Source organism: Podarcis muralis, chromosome 5 (genome assembly GCF_964188315.1).
Source record: "Podarcis muralis chromosome 5, rPodMur119.hap1.1, whole genome shotgun sequence".
Taxonomy (NCBI): Eukaryota; Metazoa; Chordata; class Lepidosauria; order Squamata; family Lacertidae; genus Podarcis; species Podarcis muralis.
The window spans coordinates 83,371,844-83,397,030 of NC_135659.1; the positions used below are offsets into that span (position 1 = coordinate 83,371,844).

At 41.0% G+C, this 25,187-nt stretch overlaps 1 protein-coding gene across 1 annotated transcript; it reads left to right on the forward strand.

The window, feature by feature from the left end:
• Window positions 1–608: 608 nt before the first annotated feature.
• On the forward strand, window positions 609–24,976 carry PARD6B (par-6 family cell polarity regulator beta). Its single transcript, XM_028735197.2, has 3 exons — window positions 609–1,255; window positions 10,871–11,093; window positions 21,379–24,976. The coding sequence occupies exons 1-3, from the start codon at window positions 1,181–1,183 to the stop codon at window positions 22,209–22,211; spliced, it is 1,131 nt and encodes a 376-aa protein (XP_028591030.1). The 5' UTR covers window positions 609–1,180; the 3' UTR covers window positions 22,212–24,976.
• The last annotated feature ends 211 nt before the right edge of the window (window positions 24,977–25,187 follow it).

Here is a 25,187-nt window from a genome sequence, read left to right on the forward strand (position 1 = left end):
CAGCAAACAGCTCAGCCGGCCTGCTTTTATAGGCAGCCAGCTGTCAACATTGTAGCAACAACAACCCAGGGTTTCCCGCCTAAAATAACTGGTGGACCTGAGTGAAAACTATCTACAGTATCCCCCCTGCTGGCCCAGGGTGAGAACCTCAGTACATAACAATATACTTGATGGCTCCCCCCCCCCCACATTACCCCATCCCTCCTCCCCTCTCCAGGAGTTTCACATTACACAAAAATACTGAATTATTATTTGGGGTGGGAGGGTTGTGCTGTATTATTTGGTTGCAATTATTATTATTGGGTGGTGCAGAAGCGGGATAAACATATATATATAATTCAGTGCTTTTTTTCTGGGGGTACGCATACCCCTAATCATTTTGTGAATGTAAGTTTGGCCTCGTTGAGGGGCAGTATTTCAATATGAGTAGGAAAATGATAGTACCCCTAAACACTTTTAAGGGGGGGGGGGAAGCACTGTATACATTTATCCCACAGAGGGTGGCTAGGTGTCCTTCCACCCTGAGGCGAAAAATAAAAAACCAAGGCAAGAGACGGCCGCTAAACGCGCATGCGCCGCCCCCTCCATCTCCCTCTCTGGAATCCAGCCCGGCAGGTATTCCCCTCCCGCGCGCGAACTGTGCGCACGCGCGTTCACGGGCCACGGCCGCTCCTGCCACGAGCAGGTGCTTTCCCTCTTCCTCTTCTTCCTCCTCCTCCTGCCGGAGCGGCAGGTTGCGCACGCGCGCTGGAGGTGCAGGTGCGCCGGGGCTTTCCCTCCTCCTGGTTTCCCCCCCCCTCCTTCTCGCGCGCGCGTGCGCATGCGCCGTCTTTCGTGCCTCGCTCTTTTTCTCTCGCTCCCCTCGCCTCCTCCTCCTCCTCCTCCCTTCCGCGGAGCTGCAGGTGCCAGGAGGAGGCTGCTGGACGGCGGCGGCGGCGGCCCCTCCCCCTCTCCTTCCTCCTCCCCCTCCTCCCCCCTCCCTTCCCCTCCCCTCGGCTTCGCGAGGTCGGTCTGGCGGCGGCCGCTCCTCCTCAGACGGGAGGCAGCAGGTTGAGGCTGAGAGGGGCGGCGGCGGTGGTGGTGGTGGTGGTGCTCCGGGCTTCCCTCAGACCCGCTCCCTTCGCGCCGCCGAGCGGACCAGCGTCTGGCTGACGGGCTGGCTGACAGACTCGCCCGCGGCATGAACCGGGGCCAACGCGGAGGCGGCGGAGCGGGGAGCCGCGGCGGCCTCGGCACCATGGAAGTGAAGAGCAAGGTGGGTGGCGTCCCCACACCGGCCCTCGCCTCGGCTTTGGGGAGGGGTACTCGGGTTTGTTACGTCTCGCTGAGGTGGGTGGGTGGGGGAGCTCTTTCGGGGTCTCTGTGGGGTTTTTTCTGGGGGGGGGGAGTGGTTACCAAGGAAGCGGGTGGCCGCGTTTAATTCCGCAGCCCAGAACCTCCGCGCGCAGCAGTGTTTCTGAGCACGTACAAAGGGCATTCTCTTCAGGGCTGACCAATCCGCGGCCCCCAGTCCGTACCAGGCACCTGAAACCGGGTGTGGGAAGGTGCTCCCGTCCTGGGTAGTGGCCGCAGCTAGCAGGTAGTCTTAAGCCCCAGCAGTTGCATTTTTTTTCCTTTAAGATTGTATGTGGGGAAAAGGCACGGTGGTCATGCTGAGAAGGAAACGATATACTGTACATATTCTGCTGCCTCGCTTGCAGTGATGGCGGGAGAGAGTGTCAGCACGAATTTTTATTATTATTTTGGCGGGGGAACAGCTAAGTGCTTCATCTTTCATCTCTGGCCCCAATAGTGTGCCAGGTGACATTTATTTGGGGTGGCTAAAGTCAAGGTAGTAATTTCGCTCCTGGAATAATGTGTAATTAGAGCGAGTTGTTACCAAAAATGCGCTTGAGGAGCCACTTGCAGATGACTTATTTTCCAAGAGTAACCTATTAAGAATGCGGCTGTGCTTACCTTTGAAGAGCCCTTTCAAAACACCAGCTTCCCCCCCCTTCCCCCCCTTCCCCCACCCCATCTGGGATAGCTCAGTATGAGACTTAATCTTAGGGTCGTGGGATTGAGCCCCAGGGTGGGCAAAAGGCTCCTGCACGGCAGGGGGTTGGACTAGATGACCCTTGGGATTCCTTCCAACTCTACAGTTCATTGATATTTTCAAGGTGTGAGCATGTGTATAGTGGTAGGTAGTTCCAATCTGAGAGTGATTACAGAATCAGGGGGTGAAGGTTATCCATGATTAGCATGAATGAATAATAGGGTGTGATTTTGTGTAGGCATTACTGGTTTGTCTTGGCTTTGCCAGTCACCACCACCCCTCAAGTCTCAGCACTTTTCTTCCTTTTTCTCCTTGTGTTGATGACACTTCCTTTTACCCAAACACAAGGGTCCCATATGGCCTGGGCATTTGGGCTTCTGCCAGTGCTTGATGAATGAGCTTGTAAAACCATTGAGAGAGTAAAAAGGTAAAGGTACCCCTGCCCATACGGGCCAGTCTTGACAGACTCTAAGGTTGTGCGCCCATCTCACTCAAGAGGCCGGGGGCCAGCGCTGTCCGGAGACACTTCTGGGTCACGTGGCCAGCGTGACATCGCTGCTCTGGCGAGCCAGAGCCGCACACAGAAACGCCGTTTACCTTCCCGCTAGTAAGCGGTCCCTATTTATCTACTTGCACCCGGAGGTGCTTTCGAACTGCTAGGTTGGCAGGCGCTGGGACCGAACGACGGGAGCGCACCCTGCCGCGGGGATTCGAACCGCCGACCTTTCGATCGGCAAGTCCTAGGCGCTGAGGCTTTTACCCACAGCGCCACCCGCGTCTTTGAAAGTATTGCTCTGTTTTAATGCGGTCTGAAAAAGTGGTCTTGGGATTGGTTTCTATGAAGTATTATGGGGACTGCTAAGTATCCATTCTCAGACGTAGTTTGAGTGTCATGTCCATAAAAGTTCTACGGTGTGCAACACAATTGTTAGTGATACACTATTCTGTTTGCATAGAAAAAAAATGTTTTTCTCCAATATCTAAAATCTCTTAATGACTGTGTAAACAGTTGTTTTTTTGTGTTGTGCACTTCTAAACTGATTGCAAGTCAGAATGGCATTTTTAAAGCACTTGCTGCCAATCTCTTCTGGAGAAGGGGGTACAGAGAATGCCATTTTGAGCAAATGAAACAGCCTTTTGTTTCCTGCAGCCCCTGAATTGTTCAGCCATGTTAGTTCAGCTGTAACTTTGGCACTGATCACCAGGGTAGCATGAGGACTTCACAAATTCTGCACACCTTCCTGGTACAAACAGAGTAGCTATTTGGATTTAAAAGGAAGCTAGAGAGACCCACAAATTTTACTGGGGATAGTTTTGGGGCATCATAGGCTGTTTTAGGCCTTTGGAAGGTTCAGAGTGCCTGCAGTTTAGCTGGTTGTGTTCATACAAAATACTTACCCTGGAGTGTTTTCAGAACCTCCTTATGTTAGGGAACACACCCTGGTATACTTTGTTGAAGATTAAAGTGTTCTTTCATTATTTGTATGGTCATGCCACAAATTAAACTGGTGAGCCATCCCAACACCACAGCCTCTGAGTAACAGGATATGTCTTACTATAGACTGTGGCTGTAATGAAGCGTTTTATCACTCATTTCGTGTTTATGCCTAATTATCAGTGAACATCCATGTACTACTTTGGTCTCGTGGCTATTTCCACATATACTTATGTGGAAAACAGTACTTCTGATGGCTAGTTTGCTCATGGTGGCATCCATCTGTCTCAGGAGACAATGAAGGAGTATTTCTTTGGGGGTGCAAATTACTATGCTTTATATTTAAAATTACATTTTAATGAGGGGGGAAATTATATGTTTGAAGAGGAGAGCTTCTTTCTTTCTTAGGCAAAGTGAGACGTAAAAACATATTACTCATAATGGAGTTTTATTAGATTTAATGTGAAATAAACACTGTATTATTCTTGCTCTTTCCCTTTGTTTGTATGTTTGTTTGTTTGTTTAACAAGATCTCTACTTGGCATTCCTTTCTATTTACTAAAGCACTAAGTCCATCCCCACCCCAGCATGTTCCTAAGTTGACCTATGGGGTAATTTAGTATTCATCATCACAAGCCACCTAGAAAAAGTCTATACCAGGTAGCTAAGATCACACCCATGAATTCCACGTGGACATAAAATACCTACCATTCCACATTCTGTACTCAGTCACTTGTGTAAATGAGAGCTGTCTTTCTCCTATATATAATGGGAAGCCCCACTCTCTTCAGTTACCTTGATTGTGAACACAGCTGGGTAATTAAGCAGTGTTAAGGGGTAACTGTTGAGGGCCCTAAAATCTATATCCTCATACAATATGTAGTGAAGCATGGCACAATTAGACAGGGAAAATTCCTTACCGAAATAGAGAGTAAAATTTTGGGAAGTGTAATCCTACAGTTCACTGGCAGCATATGGTGGTGGTTTGGGGAAATCCACTGGGAGAGCAGCTACCACATCTCTTTATCATCGTTCCTCCCCTTTTAGTCAGTGGAGGGAATTAGCTATGTGTAAAGACCCACCTTTGTAAGAGAAATGAAGGGTCTTTGGACTTTGCATCTCACTGCCTTCCTCCAACATGCCCCAGTTCCCCTCACTCCACCAGCAGAAGATCTGTTGGGGAGGATGTAGTTGGCTAGTGTGCTATGGGACTTCCAGAGGCATAACCAGTGTCCTTACAGACACTCCTCAGCTGGCTTCTGGCTGGATTGTAAGGCTTGTTCCCTTAAATAACTTTGAATATTTAAAATGATTTTTAAAATAGCTTTTTAAAAATCACTTAAGCACCATGGGATTAATCCCTCACATCTGCTGTACATGCACTTACACATTACATACATACACACATTTAACAATTACGTAGGTCAGGATCTTGAATTGCCTTTGGCAAGTTTAAGCATAGTGCTGAAGGTAAAACTAGTTTTACAGTATCTGGAAAGGCCCTAACCCATCTTTTCAAGTTGTTATGTTTCTCATGTTAAAGTAAAAATGTTATTTCTTTCTCTGGGCAATTAGAATTGTACTTTCTCCCTCAATATTTTACTGGCTTCAGTTAGTTCTTTTGTTGGATCTGGGTTGTGTGTAGTTAATTTTTTGGTACTACATGTCAGTTTTCTGGAGAATTACAGTAATATTGTATTGTAACAGAGTGTAGGTTTCCTTAAATTTTAAAATTGTGAGGAAGTAGAATGCAAATAGAAAAGACAATATTACCTGGCACCATAAATCTATTACCTTTGTAAGGGAAGTTACTCCTACAGTGTTGTTGGGGTTTTTTAAATTACTTCATGTGGCACAGGTGTAATAAAACAAAATGACTCATCTGTTCTGCCTTGCTGCCAGCTATTATAGGCTTTATAGAATATACAGAGAACAAAACTATTTGTGATTACTGTAATTCCTTAAATTTAAATGTCTCTAGGCCAAGGTGCAGTGTTTGTGCCTTATTTTTAAATTATCTCCATCTGGTGTGTGGACAACATTTGGATGACTATACTGTAGTGCTAGAGAGCAAGGGGCAATGTGTTTTTGCTTGTAGTGGCCAAAATAGTCCCATTTAAGCAGCAATATATTGTTTTTAGAAGATCTAAATGAAGGCAAAATGGAATATAAACAAGTACTGTAGTTGGTAGGTACATGTTCAATGCCAATAGCTTCATGAGAGTTATTTTATGTTTCTTTGTCCATTTCCTCAATAAGCTATAGTTATTTTCCAAAATGGATTGTACAAGTTCAGTCTTAAATTCGTACTACTGTTTTAGCAATTTGAAATCTTCACTTATCCTAGGGTTTGTATACCAACTAAGTTTCAATTTGAATCACTCCTAATTTCTACCAAGTATTTGTGTTCTTTAAAAAGTGTATCATTTTAAATTGCCCCCTTAAGCAAATATTCATACTTTATTCCTGAGCTCCCAAGTTGCTACTTTTTGTTGTGGTGGTGGTTATTTAACTACCATGCGCTTGCTACAAAGAAGGCTCTAAGTGACTTTTGAAAAGGTTGAGTTGGAAAGTGTAATACAAAACCCAAGAAATTATACATTTGAATAAAACCAGTTCAACAATCCATAAACCCAGCAGCAATAACAAAAACTCAAACAGACCCAGCAGGGGAACAGGGGGGAACCTAGCCGAAAATATACAAACAAAATTCAAGTAAGCAATTGGCTGGCTTGTCATAAAATGCCTGGGAGAAGAGAAGTTTTAACCTGGCACCTAGAATATACTAATGACAGCATCCAGAGTGTTCAACAGAGTTTGATTTGATTTAATATTTGTATTCCACTTTTCCAACAACAAATGTTGAGCTTAAAGTGGCTCATAATAATTGCAATACAGTAGCCTCCCTCTCATTTGGGAGGAGCATCTGTGGGAGGGCCTCGGGTGACAGCTGAAGCGTCCAGGTAGCTTCATAGCATGAGAGGAACAACAAAAGATAATGGTAATATGAGTTGCATTAGGTTCTATAATGATGCCAATCTGTGTTTAAGCTTAAAAGAGTTGAGAAAGAGATATCTGAACTTAAGCATGCTGATGTAAGAATTTTAATATCTGTCAGCTTACTTTAACAAGCAGCAATGATTGAAAAATTCTGTTGAGCACAGGTCAGCCCTTTTAGCTTTGTTAGGATAGTTTTAATCCCATGTCTGCTTGAATGTCAACTTTTAAAAATTTCCTAGCATGATTTATAGGTTTATGCCGTTCTTGTTGGTTTAATCATTGCTAATTTCTATCATCCGTTTATCTTTTTGTGGCTAAGTTTTGCTTTCTTTGGCTATTTTGCTTTTGAAGGCTGACTGATACTACTGCCTTGGCTTACTTTTAAACTTGGGTGGACATGGTTTATAGAATTGAACCCAGTTTTTCGGGCTATTTTCAGCTACTGCTTTTGCACAGATAGAGTGAGGTGTGTAGAAAAGCTGATACATCTTACTGTGATTACAACTGAAATAGGTAGCCAACAGTGTTACTACTAAGTAGCTGTCTTATATTTATAATCGTCTCTTCCCCTATAAGTGGTTAGGTTCAGTTAAATTAATGGAATACCGTATTTTTCGCCCTATAGGACGCACTGGCCCATAGGATGCACCTAGGTTTTTTTGGGGGGGGGAATAAAGGGAAAAAAATTATTCCCCCCCCAGCCGTGGATGTCTGCCCGAAGCGCGGGGCGTTCTGCTTCAGCGCGCTCCTTGCAGCAGGCTGCTATCCGCAGCCTAGGGAGCCCTGCAGGAACTCCTGCAGGGCTCCCTAGGCTGCAGGTGTCTGCCCAAAACGCAGGGTGCTCTGCTTCAGCGCGCTCCGTGCAGCAGGCTGCTATCCACAGCCTAGGGAGCCTGGCGGGAACTCCCGCAGGCTCCCCAGGCTTGCTGGTAGCTTCCTGAAGCGTGGAGAGCGAGAGGGGTCGGTGCGCACCGACCCCTCTCGCTCTCCACACTTCAGCGAAAGCCTGCATTCACGCCATAGGACGCACACAGATTTCCCCTTCATTTTTGGAGGGGGGAAAGTGTGTCCTATAGGGCGAAAAATACGGTACATTGAATGCTTGTTTGTTTGCTGAATTACCTTGCAGTGGTACCTCGGTTCTCAAATGAAATTCATTCCGGAAGCCCGTTCAGCTTCTGAAATGTTCAAAAACTGAGGCACGGCTTCCCATTGGTTGCAAGAGTTTTTTGCCCTCAGTGGAACCCGCGTCGCAAATTTGGGTTCTGAAAAACATTCAAAAATGGAAGCATTTACCTCTGGGTTTTCAGCGTTCGAGTATTGAAACATACAACAACAGAGGTGTTCAGGAACCGAGGTTCCACTTTATTAAAATGTGTGCATCAAACAGAAGGTCTGCTTTCTCACTACATATACTGCACTTTGTTGAATAATTTGCATAATCTTTAGAGCTAGGAAACTTCTAGAAGGATGAAGGCTATCATTTTGGCATTCCTTTCAGTTAGCATGGATTTTAAGGCATGTGGTGAGTAAGCAATACTGCAGTGGAACATTTTGCTGTAGAACTGAGTATGGAAATTGCAGCTGCAATGGGACTAGGAACGGCCTAGGGGTGATTGTGCCTTGTGAATTTGTATGTTTTAATTGGAGGAATGTTTGTAATGGTGAGAATGGCAGGTAGTTTGACATTTAATAGAGTTTGGACAAGCAGGCAATTATTGCATGGGGTGGGGGAGCTTCAGTAGTGGATTGCTGGGACCTGCAGAAGAGTAGGCAGGTGGTGATACCTGTGAAAGGGTTTTGGCAGGCAGTGAACAGTGGCTATTGGAAAGAGCAATTAAATGGTATGGAGAATTCTAATTTAGGGCAAGTGGATACTTGGGTCCTCAGTGGAGCACCAGTCCAGACAAGTGGGGTGAGGTTGGCGCGTCATGTTGTCCATAGAGATTTAGACCTTCTCTCCAATAGGCTCATCCACTCTGTGGCTTGGTTTTAGGGTTTGTACCTTGTGTTGGTCCAAAGATGTACTCCATACTCTTCTGCTCATCATCCACCCTAATTGAGAAGGTAGAGGTCACCTCAGAGTTGGGGTTCAGAAACTGTAGCTGGTGAAGGATGCAGAGGCCAAAGTGCTGGATGGCACTACTGGCTGTGGACAGAAATGCGCTGGTTCCTAGTATGCTTCAGAGCCCAATCCAAGGTACTTACATTGACATAGAAACCCCTAGACAACTTAGGCTCCAAATATCTGAAGGAGAGTCTCCTCCGATATGTAAGCCTATCCTAGTATTAGGGAGTAAGGGAGGCCATGCTGGTAGTTCTGTTGTTGTTGTTTAGTCGTTTAGTCGTGTCCGACTCTTCGTGACCCCATGGACCAGAGCACGCCAGGCACCTCTGTCCTCCACTACCTCCCGCAGTTTGGTCAAACTCATGCTGGTAACCTCAAAAACACTATCCAACCATCTTGTCTACTTGTACTTGCCCTCCGCTCTTCCCCAGTAGCATGTTGGACGCCTTCCGACCTGAGGGGCTCATCTTCCAGCGTCATAACTTTTATATGCCTGTTGTCTTTGTCCATGGAGTTTTCTTGGCAGGATACTGGAGTGGCTTGCCGGTTCCTCCTCCAGGTGGATCACGTTTGGTCAAAACTCTCCACTATGACTTGTTCATCTTGTGTGCCCTGCTCGGCGTAGTTCATAGCTTCTCTGAGTTCTTCAAGCCCCTTCGCCACGGCAAGGCAGTGATCCGTGAAGGGGGCTGGTAGTTCTACCATCATATAAAGTTGGTCGGGCAGCAGTGCATAAGGGCCTTTTTGTGGTGGCCCTCAGATCATGGAATTCTTGAGGTGTCTGGCCTTGTCACGCTATACACTTGATGTTGGATTGCTGTATACACTTGATGTTGGATTAAAGTGCACCTTTCTGCACAGGCCTTTGTGGGTGGAAGACATTACACAATTGAGCTGAGAACGCATGGTGAAGGGCAAGCAAGTAATACCAAATAATATATAAAGAGATAGGTGCTGGAGTGTAAAATTGCCTGAATGAAAGCCACACCTTGTAACCTGGAAGTTCTGCCCACTAATCCTATACATATTGGGACATGCAGTGGTTACTTAGTGATGAAAGACGATTTTCTGCACCTACTCAGATACTGTTAGTTACGTCACATGATTAAGAGTTGAGCTCTAGCACTGAAAACAAGTTTCTGAGCAAATCTCACAAATTCTGGCTGAAGTCTGGGTAACCTTGCGGGCAGGGAGGTGGGTGTCTGACAGAAGTTGACTAGGAGGAATGGACTCTGTTGATTTGATGGGTGTCATGTGCTCCGAACATTGTCAGAGATGCATTATGTCTGCAAGTACTAAGCCATGGTTGCAGTTGTGTGCAATACTTGGATTTATTTTATTTTTTGTTTTCATAATGAAAACAATTTTACAAATAAAACAACAAGCAATTCTCATAAGTAACATACCGTATTTTTCCGTGTATAAGACTAGGTTTTTTTTACCCAAAAATAAGGTTTAAAATTGGAGCTTGTCTTATACACGGGTAGTGCTGAGGGGTGTTTCCTTAATTTGGAGTCCCCCAAAATAGGAGACATCATATACATGGGGGCGTCTTATACACTGAAAAATACTGTAATTATCTGTCTTCAGTTATATAGGTTGTGTATGGACCAGTTACCGTACTTATATCTGTTTTTAATAGCTGTCCTTTTGGAATGAATGTTTGCACTTGGTGAACGGGGGATTGTTTTCATGAAATGATATGAAAGTTGTGTTGGGTGACTTATGGGTTTCTTGTGTTAACACTTGTATTTCCCATGGGATGATTATTAGCTTTCTATGGAAAGAGGAATCCATGCACTTTGCAGCACTTGGCTGTCACTGGCAGTGCCTTAAGTACCGGTATATGGTTCTGTGCATGTTCCCCACACAAGTCATTTGATGGCTTCTGGAGAAGAGGCAACAGCACATTCTCTTGGATTTCCTCCATAATACAGTGAGGCAGAAAACTGTTTTGATTCATGTTAGAATTTGTATTTGAAGTGGAACTCCATTGATTGGTTACATTTATATTGCAGCATTCATCCATTGGATCTCCCTTTCACAAGAACCCTTTAGCTTTCTAAGAGCTGGTGACTTGTGAAAATTCATCCAAATAACTTCTTAGATGAATGGGAACTTTACTCTCCTCACAGATAGGTAGCCGTGTTGGTCTGCCATAGTCAAAATAAAAAAAAATCCTTCCAGTAGCACCTTTACTCTCCTCAATTCAAGTTCAACACTGTTCATGACACCACATTACAACTTGGTGTTAAATTTAAGTAGACTTTGTGTATATGTGAACATTTCCTATTACTGTATCAACTTCATTGTTGTTTGTTTGTTTTTGTAGTTTGGTGCAGAATTCCGGCGCTTTTCTTTGGAAAGGTCCAAGCCTGGAAAATTTGAGGAATTCTATGGATTACTGCAGCATGTTCACAAAATACCCAACATTGATGTCTTAGTTGGATATATAGACATTCATGGAGATCTCTTGCCTATCAACAACGATGACAATTATCATAAAGCAGTTTCTACAGCTAATCCTTTGCTTAGAATTTTTATTCAAAGAAAAGGTAAGCATATATTTCATCATACATCCTTCAATGAGCTAAATTTCTTTGTGTATTTTTCCTGATCATTGCTCAAACTGCAGTTTACTGGCTTGGAAGAAAATGCATCATTATATGTATTCACACTGATGCATTGTTTGATACCTGTTGATTTATTGAGAAAGAATATTGCACAGTTGTGCAGTGTATGGTGGGATTTCATCCTGCTGCATTTCCTTTGCTATGCATAGTGAGAAGTTGGGGGAGGGGAGCATAGAACCATTTAGAGAGGCAGCCATATTCATCTAATAGTTAAATCTTTTTGAAATTCAACCTTGATTAATACCCAAGATCATGCCTTTTAACCTTGCTACAAATCTTGCCTTTCCTACTGAAAACTTTGTTGCCTAGCTTATCATGAAGAGATATAGAATCTGTTGGTACTGAAAGAGAGATTCTTTAATAAAATCGCAAGCACCACTTACCCCCAAAAGCACATCACTGATAGATAAGCAAAGAAAAAATGTAGCTTTACTCTGAACTCCTCACAAATTATGCATTAGGTTTTTCTCACGTTGATGAAAAACGAACAAAATATTCAGCAGTTTTTATGTATAATAAGGGCTCTAAGTCACTGTATTGTACCCTGGAATCTGAATAGCTTGGGAACACCCAGGCAGTGTGATTCCTGGAGTTTCCAGTAAAAAACAAAGGCTCTATTCTGGTTTGGAGAGAAGATGGGAAATGGTCACAGCCTCCCTAATACTGACGCAAGTCATATTTGCTGTAAGTAGAAGAGCAAATAGTTATATGTAACTGTTTAAATAGAATGCCTTAAAATATGTAAAGTGGCACATTCCAGCTACCTTTTTCTAATCCCTTATATTTTGTAATATTCATCAAAAAGATAGAAGCTGAATCTGGAATAGAAGTAGATGGACTGGTGAGGTCATGTTCAGCAGTTCTGCTTAATCTCTTTCAGTAGCCATATGACTAGAGCAGATAAGCTACTTTGTTGGGCTGGGATTATTACTTAACATTTTAGCACCATATGTGTGTGTTTATATGAGTTATTCACTTAACAGTTATTTATTTATTTTAAAGTATTTCTAAACTGCTTAATATTTTTAACATCTCCAAGTAGTGTACAGTTTGAAAAGCAATGTATCATTAAAATAGTAAAATGAAAGCTGAATACTGGATAGACAGGTGTTCTGTGTTCCAAATTGTCTTCTTCGTGAAGTTGGAAGATGACTTGCTCTGGAGGTGTGGTATTCCCCAGGAGGGAGCAGGTCTGGAGGCTTGGGTGGCCATGGTGGCTAGGAGTGCCACCAAGCTCATATCACCCTGTTCCATACTTCAGTGGTTTTTAAAGCTCTAGAATCCTTCAAAAGATCTATTCAGAATTACAATTCTCATTTATTCAGCATACAATGCTCGCTTCTGTCAACAGTTCATTAGCAACTGTATGAATGCTGTTACCAGTGCTCCAGCCTTACCTTCTACATTTGTAACTTAATATTTCCAGCTCTGGCTTGTTTGCTAGCTACACCCCTGTTTGGACAGAAACTACTTAGCTCATAATACTCCATGCTCTCATAACTTCCAGATTTGATTATTGCAATGCACTCTGTGGGGCTACCCTTGAAGATTACTCAGAAACTTTGTTTGGTCCAAAATGCAGTGGCCAGATTACTGGTTGGAGTTCCATTTAGATCTTTCATAACCCCTGTTTTTAAATAGTTGCATTAGTTGCCAGTTCATTTTAACATCCAATCCATGGTTCTCATGTTAGTGTTTAAATCTGTAGGAACAGCTATTTCTTTTCTTTCTATGGTTCCAGAGAGAGTGAAGTCCTCACTTGACATGGACAGGGCTTTCCAAAATGTTCATGTTGGTAACACACTTTTTAGACATGCATCATTTCGCGACACAGTAGTTTAGTTTTGCTAGCAAACCGGAGGTTAAACTAACCCCTTTCCAGCCCTGGGAGGAGCATGGGGAGCATTTGCGCAACATACCTACACATTGCAGCCGACACACTAACATGTGGCGACACACAGTTTGGAAAGCTCTGACTTAGGGTCTATATACAATGAATATATTCCAGAATTTGATAACTGGCATACTGGTTCATACAGGCAACAACCCGATTTATGTGCACCCAATTGATACTTGTATCTCGGCGACCCAGAAGTGGCCGGAAAAGTGGGTGGAATGGGCTTATGTGCACTCCGCTGTCACGCACAATGACCCTGTGCAAATCGGGGTTTGCCTGTAATGACAAAAATAAGGATATATTTCTTTAGTTTACAAGTGGCACAATCTTGTATGTAATTCATTGCCTACTTTAACAGAGTTTAAAGTGAATCTGTATCCAGTATTTTAAACTTGTAGATCAGAAAGCAATTCTGAAGTTTCAGTCTTAGGCTCTTTTTGTTCATGATTATGCTGTGTTCACTCACAATGCAGTAATTAACAATTGTATTAATAATAATAATAATAATAATAATAATAATAATAATAATAATAATATTCCTTCCAGTAGCACCTTAGAGACCAACTAAGTTTGTTATTGGTATGAGCTTTCATGTGCATGCACACTTCTTCAGATACCAATAACAAACTTAGTTGGTCTCTAAGGTGCTACTGGAAGGATTTTGTTTGTTTCGACTACGGCAGACCAACACAGCTACCTACTTGTAATTGTATACATGTTCTTCTGTACAAGACATTAAAATAAAGATGGGGTGGGGAGAAACTTGTCATAGGAATATACCTAATTTGGAATGCTATTCTGGTACTACAGTATTTCCAGTATACAGCATATATGGGGCAAAACAACATAGATTAGGTTTTATACTGAAGCATTTAAAATTGTTCTCTCATTTAATTCAGTTATTTTGCTACACTGGAATATCTGAGGTTATAATTTTTGGAAGAGTTAAAAAAAGAGAGAATCTAATGGCCAGGCTTCTGCAGTTTAAATCTAATACAAATGTATGGAATTGGTCTTTCTGAAAGTATTTCTGAAACAATGCTGCACAGAGTTGTCATGTCATTGACTGCAATATAAGAAAAAGCTAACTAGTACAATTCCCTGGTTGAGAAGCATTCCACATTTAATGATTTTATGAAAGGCATCTAACATTCTGCATTAAAAATAAATTCTGCAAACTTATAGCCTTTTCTCATCTAGTTACAAAATAGATGTCCTGGCTGATTCAGGATGTATTTGGCAGAGATGTCTGGAGCAAAATATGCCTATTACTATATATAGTAGATTATTTTAGAAGGTAGATTGGGTGAGGAGGGAGAAATAATATTCAGAAGGGTAAAATTTCTGTCTTAAATACAATATAATCTTTCTATGTCTTATTTTTTTAATAAACAAATGCTGTAACTTGAGAATTTATTAGGAATAGACCTAGAAATGTGTTCATTGCAAAACCAGCTCTGAGGTTCTCAAACTCTGCATATACTAGTACTAGTTGCTTAGCTTTTGTGCATTGTAATCAGTTATGCTGAATTCTAAACTTAACAGTACACTTTAAACAAATGCAAATAGTATTTGTGTTTCAAAACATAAGCTAATAACAAGCACATGTTAAACAATTAATAGTGTAAATGATTGTATACATAACCATTTTCATCTGTGGAGTTTCAAGGGCAGTCATTTTTTAAAAATAGGTGTGACAGTTTTCTAATTTGTGTACTACATGCTTTCAGAAGAGCTGAGTAACTGGCAAGCAAGCATAGACAACTGCACAGTGCTTGATAAAGGCTCTTGTGTGGGTTAGGTTAGTATAAGTTTTACCTAATGTCTCATTCTTTGTGTTGAGTTGGCAACATGCTGATTTGGTTTCACACCAGTGAGCATGCTTATTAAAAGCATTTCACCTTTGTACCTTATAGGCATTCACCTTATTTATGGCAACACTTTTTACTTCTGGTTTCTTGCCAAAAGTTTTTCACTGTTCTAAACTGATTGGTTGATGTCAGAACAATAGTGCCTTTGTACTGAAGGATATTGCTTAAAAGAATTTATTCAAGGGTTGTTGAGAGGCTAAACAGTCATGCTGCCTGACTAAGTTTATAAAGATCAGACTTTATTATTTCCCATTTTTTGCATTTATTTATCTCAAAACTAGTGTTAGAATTGCCATGCCATAATCTCCTTATTGTATTCACCTATTCAAAACAAGTTATAGTTCTTTGCCTGATGTAGCAGTTACATTGCCTTTATTTAGAATGTGTCGTCATACATCAGTGGATCTATTCACATGTCACATTGGGTCATAGTTAGTCCAAGACAAACCATGTCTTACCCTGAATGAGCAGCATACTGGTACATGCTGCTCAAGTTGCCCCTTCCCCACTCCTACCTTTGCCAAGAAAGAAGGAAAAAACAAAACAGTATACCTGAAGGAACGTCTTCACCCCCATCATTCAACCCGGACACTGAGGTCCAGCTCTGAGGGCCTTCTGGTGGTTCCCTCACTGCGAGAAATGAGGTTACAGGGAACCAGGCAGAGGGTCTTCTTGGTAGTGGCCCCTGCCCTGTGGAATGCCCTACCATCAGATGTCAAGGAAATAAACAGCTATCTGACTTTTAGTAGACATCTGAAGGCAACCCTGTTTAGGGAAGTTTTTAATATTCTGTTGGGAGCCGCCCAAAGTTGCTGGGGAAACCCAGCCAGATGGATGGGGTATATTATTATTATTATTATTATTATTATTATTATTATTATTATTAAAGCCAAGAACAAACCTTAGCTTCCACTCACTGTTTAGAAACAAACCATGAGTACTGGCTCACATGCAGCACTAAAGCAATATTCTGATTTGCTTCTTCCTGGTTCAGTAAGGGGAGGAGTGGGATGAGCCTGATTTGAGCTATGTGCACATACCAAGACACTTTTTCATGGTAAGCCATAATTTCTTTCAGGCTATGACTCAAAATGACATGCGAACTATGCCAATGAGTTTCGAAAGGTAGACCTGGAAAAACAGGAAACATTTATTTGAAAGGAAGTACTGGTAATGCAGAAAGGAGTTGCTGATAAAAGGTTAAAACACAACCTGCTATAATAGTTTCCACAAGAGGTTGTGAGAACTTTATTTTGCACATTCTTCAACTGCTTATTTTCTGTAAGAGTAACTGTTGCTCAGCTAGTATATTTTCTTCATAAAAGGCTTTTTATGTTCAAGACTATCAAAGTGTTTATCAATAGACTTCCTTCAGCTGTGTAGGTATTACATTGCTCCAATTCTGTTTAGAAACATGGAATATACACCCAGATAAGCTGCATGACGTAGGTATCTTGGTCTCTGTTTTCAGTGCTGCACAGCATTTTAAAAATTGTTTCCTGACAAGGGCATTGTCTTTTCAAAATGAGGCACCACGTCTGCATCTTTTTGGGAATATGAAAATCTCATTGTATACATGAGTTGATGTTCCTTAATTCTTAAACTAAAACCTGAATAAAAGAAGGTTTTAAAGCAGAAGAATCTTTGACTTTATTGAATTTAACATTTTAGTTAGGTTGCTATTGAAGGGAAAACTGCTACTCATAAAGACAAACAGTAAATGAACTTTCAACTTGGACTGAAGTTGAACACTGGGGAAATTGTGTTCATAACAGCATATTTAACTTTAACCTGGGTTAAAAATTCTCTTACTGGTGCTATCTTGAAATAAGTGCTTTTCATTCAGTTCTTGGTTTCAGGTACATGCACTACTCATTCCTCAAGTTAATATTCTTTCAGCTCAGCTATTGAGGGATGTACTTGGAGATTCTTTCTAATATAGGAGTTGATAGTATTTGCATAACTTCACATTTCCAGATTAATTTTATTTATTAATTTTATTCCCATACTTGTTTACATCTTAGGCCTTTCTTGGGTGTACCCTGATCCTCAGGAGTGGTTTGGGGGCATACAGGATGTTGGAAGAGGGCATGGACTTCTTTATGTTGAATACAGCCCATTAGGTTTTGTTAATATATTTTGCTGACTTCTGTCTACCCAAATTCATTCTTGACTTTTTCTTTTCCAGTCCTCATAAGCTATTGCCCTCCCTCACACCTTTCTTCAGTGCAAGAAGGTGGTTGCTAGGGATCTAATTTCTAATACATCTGAGATGCTGTCTAATGTCAGTTAACATCATTTTGCATTGCTGGTTCTCAAGGAAAGCAGTGACATTTCCTTACATACTGCCTAATTCTTAGGTGGTCAGTTCTAGGTGAAATGTTCAAGATTCCCCAGCCCATGTGCCCCAACCCCCTTTCAGGTGGTAGTTGTACCTGGTGTGACAAAGCAACTAACAAGGAGAAGGCAGACAGTTTTTTCAGAGGTGTAGGCATGCTGAAGCTTAGAACTTAAGTCACTGCAGAAGCAGATGGGTTTTGTTGTTGTTTTGTTTTTTACTATTCCCATTTCCTTTTATAGCTCCCCTAACTAGGAACCTTCCAAAACTGTGGAAGATGGCATATTGGGGGGGGGGGGTTGCCTACAAGGGGAAAGAGGACTAAGTGAAAATCACATCATTGCACTAGCAGTATCCTCTGATGGATTGTAAGACAACTCAGGATTCAAGCCTATCTCTCTGCCCACCCTGCAAGCTTAAAGTTTAATCATAGAAACATATCTGGTTGTATTGTTGTTTAGTCGTGTCCGACTCTTCGTGACCTCCATGGACCAGAGCACGCCAGGCACTCCTGTCTTCCACTGCCTCCTGCAGTTTGGTCAAACTCATGCTGGTAGCTTCGAGAACACTGTCCAACCATCTCTTCCTCTGTCGTCCCCTTCTCCTTGTGCCCTCAGTCTTTCCCAACATCAGGGTCTGTTCCAGGGAGTTTTCTTTTCTCATGAGGTGGCCAAAGTATTGGAGCCTCAGCTTCAGGCTCTGTCCTTCCAGTGAGCACTCAGGGCTGATTTCCTTCAGAATGGATAGGTTTGATCTTCTTGCAGTCCATGGGACTCTCAGAGTCTCCTCCAGCACCATAATTCAAAAGCATCAATTCTTTGGCGAGCAGCCTTCTTTATGGTCCAGCTCTCACTTCCATACATCACTACTGGGAAAACCATAGCTTTAACAATACAGACCTTTGCTGGCAAGGTGATGTCTCTGCTTTTTAAGATGCTGTCTAGGTTTGTCATTATATTAACCTGATCTTTAAAAATAATGATGAGTACAGCACTTTTATATGTGAACCAAGCTGCTACTTATACTCACAAAACTATTAAAATAAATAATAATATATTTATTCCCCAGCCACTCTGGGCGGCTCCTAACAGAATATTAAAAATACGATAAAACAGATGTTTTCTAAAAGTCAGATACAGTAGTTATTTCCTTGACGTCCCTCTGCCTGGTTCCGTATACAGTAATGTCACTTACCTCAGTGAGGGAACCGCCAGAAGGCCCCTCGGAGCTGGACCTCAGTGTCTGGGCTGGACGATGGGGGTGGAGAAGCTCTTTCAGGTATACTGGGCCGAGGCCATTTGGGGCTTTAAAGGTCAGCACCAACACTTTGAACTTTGCTTGGAAATGTTAATTTTCTGTTTCCCCCAAGCACTGGTAACAACAAACAGGAAAATAGGATAAACATACCTCTAAGAAGAGATACTTTCTAGCAACAGATGTGTTGTGCTGTTGGCAATGCTTTTGTGTGATGGTGGCTGTGAGAGTCATACTAGTCCAGGGGTCTGCAACCTTTAAGACAAAAAGAGCCACTTGGACCCGTTTCCGAAGGAAAAAAAACTGGGAGCCGCAAAACCATTGCGATATTTAAAACAAATATATCTCTGGAGCCGCGATCTGACAGCGGGCGGGAAGGTGACGTCGGGACGGTGCGTGACTAACGCACACACCGCCCCCATCCGACGTCACAGCCAGTACAGCGCCTGCCACAGTGGGGAGTGTCGGGGCGCACAATGCGCCTCCTCCCCTTGCTAGTATCCGCCCCGGAGCTGCGGCAAAGGTGTAAAAGAGCCACATGCGGCTCCGGAGCCGCCGGTTGCTGACCCCTGTACTAGTCCATTTGTAGTATCAGTTACCCAGGAATCTGCCCAGTTCCCATATTGGGTAACATGTTGTGGCACATGAGATTTTTCAGTTCTCCCCCCCCCCATTTCATGTGCCCCCCAATCTCCTTCAGAGGGTCTACCAACTCTCTTTTTCCAGGACACGTCCTCTTTTTCATGGGGAGAGTCATCATAGCAATCCACAGTTAAAATTAAAAGTCAGCAAATGTGTCTTCCTTTTTGCTCTTCAAACTATGGCAACCCGAGAATACCCTTCCTCTCTAGCATTTGTATCCTGAGTCTTTGATTGTGTTAGTACTTGATAGTGTATTTGATTTCAGACATGGCCTAGAACTAGGACTAGGTACTGCTACTAATTATACAATTGAATGCATAACACATACCTTTTAAATATTAAAATCCCTAGCACACACAAGCTGGAAAGTTATTCAACAGTAGTACCTAATCCACCATTCCATTGTCTTTGTTCCCCTTAATGTAACATCTAGCTATATAGTGGTCTTCACTTAGAATTGCCATAAGAGCTGTGCATAATTGCAGATTAAAATAAGCTTCAAGTTGCAGTACTATACGCTTACCTGGAAGTAAGTCCCATCAAACTCGAAGGGAAGCACTTCTGAATTCACTTGTGTAGAATTGCACTGTTAGTGTATCAGATATGGCTTTAGCACAAGATACCAATGCTAATCATAAGAAACATTTTTTTCATAACAGTAGTTTTCAAAAAAAATATTATCTGGGGTTCTTTAAATTCAAAGGCCAGTAATAGCAGACAAGGTTGCATGAAGAACTGTTTTCCTGCCACTGCTGGGCCTCTCCTGCAATCTGTAGCCACAAAGTAGGGTGTGTTCTGAGTATATGCAGAAAAGCAGGTGAGACCCATTGAGTCATATAAATGCCCCTCCTGAACTGAGGGTGCAACTTTAAAGCATGATCCAAAATACAACTTTCTAAGAGTTGAAAATGATGGGATTCATATTGATGTCCTGTGGCATATGGGAAAGGACCTTGATTAATTTTGGGAGCAAATATATAATCAAATCATTGGATGAAGTATTCAGTTGGGGTGGTATTCAGCTAAGATTTACTTTGAGTAGACATTTTGAAATAAATGAAGCTAACTTGGTCATGTTCATTAATTTCAATAGGTCTGCTCTGAGTAAAACCTGATTTAATATTACCCTTAGTCCTTAGGGACTATATGCTAAACAGATGTACTACTACCTGAAATGTGAAGAAACGACTTATAATCTTCTCAGTTATAATCAATTATAATACTTTATTACAGGCATCCCCAAACTTGGCCCTCCAGCTGTTTTGGGACTACAACTCCCATCATCCCTAGCTTAACAGGACCAGTGGTCAGGGATGATGGGAACTGTAGTCCCAAAACAGCTGGAGGGCCAAGTTTGGGGTTCCTGCTTTATTATAATTAATTTTCTTAATTAAAAAATCAGTATATAAATTCAATTAAGCAGTGGATTAAGGCTTATCTGTCTCTGCTTAAAGCACCTTTTGCTATAATAACTGAATGAAATCCATGGAAGAACATTCTTCAGCTTGAGTTGCAAGGCGTTGGTAGTACTAGTTTGCTGTTAAACCACTTGTTAGAAGTGTCTTCCAATGTTTAAATATGTTACTTATTTAGTCTGTTGCCAGCCATTTTACCTACTCTTGATGAGGGGCAAGGAAGAGAGCTTATGGAATGGTATTTGTTTTCAGGAGATTAAAACCAGGTCATTTGGCCACCATCCCAATATTTGGCAGCACTAGGTCCACTGGCTGTTTGCCTTTCCTCATTCTTTTTATTCTAATATACTGAAACTCAAGAAGAATAAAAATGTAACCTAGAATTACACATTGACTAAAGAATTGCAAGTACATATCTTATAAGCCATTGACAGTTCTTTGGAAAGCTCTGAGTTTTGCTCTTCCAGTGCTAACTTCTTTGCTAAAAGTCCTAGAGCTAAGGATGTTCCGTTTGCGAGCCATGTGTCACATTTAGTGGGCTATATAAAATAAAGCGCAATACAGACATGCAGCTACCTTGTTCCTTGAATCCCTTTTTTCTTGGACTAGGCTAGCCTGTGTAAGTTCCATTTAGCAGATCAGGAGCAAAACATTACAGAATGCTGAGAACTATTTATTTAGGAGCTCTTTAATGGCTAGTCAGTGCCATATATGCTGACTGGGCTTATTTTGTACTCCAAAAATTAACATGTACTTCTCTCCCCCCCCTTTTCTCTTTCCATTTGTACAGAAGATGCAGACTACAGTGCCTTTGGGATGGATACCATAACAAGGAAGAAAAATGTCTTGACAAACGTGTTGCGTCCAGATAACCATAGAAAAAAGCCTCACATTGTCATTAGCATGCCACAAGACTTCAGACCAGTATCTTCTATTATAGATGTAGACATACTTCCAGAAACACATCGCAGAGTGCGGCTTTATAAATATGGAACGGACAAGCCTCTAGGATTTTATATACGGGATGGCTCTAGTGTCAGAGTAACGCCTCATGGGTTAGAGAAAGTACCAGGAATTTTCATATCTAGGCTTGTTCCTGGTGGACTGGCTCAAAGCACGGGCTTATTAGCTGTAAATGATGAAGTTCTGGAAGTAAACGGTATAGAAGTTTCAGGTAAAAGCCTTGATCAGGTTACAGATATGATGATTGCTAACAGTCGAAACTTAATAATTACTGTGAGACCAGCGAATCAGAGAAACAATGTTGTTAGGAACAGCCGGACTTCTGGTAGCTCAGGACAGTCTACAGATACCAGCCTTCCAAGTTACACTCCACATACTGTGCCCATATACCACCCTGAAGAAGAGGAAGACAGTGATGAAGATGATATTATTATTGAAGATAATGGTGAGCCACAACAAATTCCAAAAGCGGCTCCTTCCAGTGACAGCATTGAGTCACTGACACAAACTGAAACCAATCATGAATCTGTGCAGAACGGCTTAATTTCTTCCAGAGAAGTAAACTTGTATTGTTCAACTGGCAGCATTAACATGGAGTATGAAATCCAGGACTCAGACCCAAAGACTTTAGAAGAAGATGGGACAATCATAACATTGTGAAACTACAACAGCTTATTTGCTAAAAAGGCCATAAGAATTTTTTTACTTGGCTGTATTCATGCAGGACGTACCTCTCAACTACCATGCTCCAATGACTTTTGATATCTGCATAACGGATTAGAGCACTCTGCTGTGATTCACAGGAACTGTTCCATTTTGATACCCAGCTGAGAAACAAGTGTTTTAGGAACACACACCGACTGGTTTTATGGCTCAAGGCAGGACAGCATTTCCATGACCTCAAATTGTGCAGGTCTATTTTTCAGAATGTCAGTGTCTAGAAGGAGCCCCACCGTTTCGTTTATTGTCCTGTGATCTGGTTCCATGTATTGTTCATGGAACATGTTTTCATTTTATTGTGGATTTGAGTATTGTCATAGGAGAACCAGCCTGAACCATTTTTCAACACGAGAATGTTAATAAAATAACCAAACATAAACTTCAACAATTTTTGGCCTTCTTACTCCATACTCCAGACATGTGTAACTTAAAATAATCTGGAATGTTAATTATCAGTGCAATCCTATTCATATTTACTCAGAAGTAAGCTCCATTGAGTTGAACTCTTCTTACTACAGGCAAGTAGGTATTGGATTGCATTCAATGAGTTGATTGACTTCAGTTGTTCTAAAATTTCTTGAAGCAGTTCACAAAATCAGAAGGGAGAGAACTGTCCATTGGATTTATTGATTTGATAGTTGTGAAGTGTAACTTTTTAAAAAAAAAACCTTTTAAACTGTATTGTGATCTACTACTGGTGTTGGAGGGATAAATCACTGCTATTTTGTATGGATTGGATAGCTCACTAAAAAAAGCAATGAAGTTATTTGTCTGATCATATATAGATGTGTACATTTACCCTTTTTATGAGAAAAACTGTGACCTTGAAATATTATGATGCAATCAATCTCAACAAAAACCAATTGGATTTTCCATTTACGTCAGTGGGAGTTGTATTGTACCCATAATGTGAAAGTCTTAAAATATCATTCCTTTTTGTTCCTTAATTAGTTCTCTTGGTTCATGGCAAGAACTACTGCTGTAACTGTTATGGAATGAATATAAAAATGCAAGTGCTAATGACAGATTTGGCTAACGTAAATCTTACTGCTTATGAAGGTTCTTTTGTAGTGGAACAGTTCCCCAAAGGAGGCAAATTATATAACCACAAATAAAGCAGTTTAGAACGTTGGTTTTAGTTACTTTCCCCTTGACAAAATGCTTTCTATTTATAGAATTCTAAGCAAAGGGCATCCTAACATTTATCCTTTGGGCATGTGCTTATTCCTTTTTCTTCACATAATTATGACTGAAGTACAGTCCACTTGAAGAGGGTTCCACAAATAGATAATGTGTGCAATCAGGTAGCCATTTTCATGGATGCATATGTTTGGTACGACTATGGATCTTACCATGGTTCATTATATGGTAGATAAGGTGTAAAATGAACTTTTCACTTACACAGAAGCATGGAAACCAAAACATTAGTGAAAGAGTTGAATGTTAATTTATTGTGGAAACACACATAGGGTTGTTGTGCTGCTTAACACATTCAGTTTGATTTTTTGATACTTGTACTGCAATCATGTGCATGAACACTTTGGATATATTAGTGCAATTACAAACTTAAGAAAATATTTTATTAAACTGTGTTTAAATTTTACTCCTTATGATACTAGCCTCAATCAGGTAGCTTGTTTTATGGGATGGAGTGTGTTCTTTAAAAAGCATATATATCTATACATATCCTTGTAATGCATAAAATAATCTTGGCTTGAAGTAATGTAATTATACCTAATAAAATTAAACATTGGGGGATGGGGGAAATCAATGAACACTAGAGAGGATAAGCAAAAGGCTCAGTGTGTTTTTCTATTAAAATGACAGGCTGCACTGCATTTAATTGCAAAGTAATGCAGTTGCCATGATGGTTCATCACTACCTTATTTTTACTAAGCCTTTTAAAATCAATTTGAAACAGAATAATAGTACATTTTAATTATATATATATAACGGTACTGGGCTTCAGTATAAGTGAAACTATTAGACTTTCATATACTACCTCTTAAACTTTGACAGCATCTTGTGGGGGACAAGGTCGGTCTGCTAGATGAAGACATGAAGGCTTGGTGTATGTACAATTTTTACTTTAAAACCCAGAGATACTTAAAATTTTACTACAAGTTCTAATATGCTGTTTGCTCCGTATGTGTGTGTATATATACACGAACATACATAAATGCATTCTCAATTTTTGATTGAATCTTACAATGAATGTGTATGGACAACTTCACAGAATCAAAATTCTTTTGATGTTTGTATTGATTTACAAAAATGAAAAGAATTTTTTTATAAAAAAAACCTCTCAGCAATTTAAAGACTGATTTGCCTTTTAAGTGCACCTTATCTGAAAGACAGCAGAATATGGCTAGTAGTACAGTTTTCTGGAACTATTTTATAGTTTCTGATGAAGTCAAGCTAAACTGTGAAATCTCTGTTCTTCCACAGCTATGTTATTTAGGATGTTGTTGTGTACTTTTGTGACTTGTGTGTTTTCTAATTAAAACCTTTATGCAACATGATTTTTACATGAACATGTATAATATGTCAAATGTCAGTATTTTTCTTACCACTTTAATGTATGATGTACGTCAGTACCACTAAATGGACTTTGATTTTACAAAAATCAAATTGGCATAAGTTGTATGTTAGTCATATTTTTACAGACTCAACAATAAAAAACTGTAACTATTGCTAATTTTAAACTTCGATGCCTTCAAGAATGCTTTATTACTTACTTAAGAGATCTCAAAAGTTACTTCCTGATCTTCTCCAGGTCAATATAGAATTTCATTGGAGCTATCCCAGATATTGCTAAAGCACAGAGCTTATCCTTCCACAATCAGGCCAATCACTAGAAAAAGGAAGGACCAGGATCACATTACCTTTTCCTAGAGTATTCTGAAAGGGCTAAAA

Bases quoted from the DNA above. Each gene is read 5' to 3' on its own strand.
- PARD6B (XM_028735197.2), top strand. From the start codon at position 1,181: ATGAACCGGGGCCAACGCGGAGGCGGCGGAGCGGGGAGCCGCGGCGGC. The intron at 1,256-10,870 runs GTGGGTGGCGTC...TTGTTTTTGTAG, and splicing joins CCATGGAAGTGAAGAGCAAG to TTTGGTGCAGAATTCCGGCG. The intron at 11,094-21,378 runs GTAAGCATATAT...CCATTTGTACAG, and splicing joins AATTTTTATTCAAAGAAAAG to AAGATGCAGACTACAGTGCC.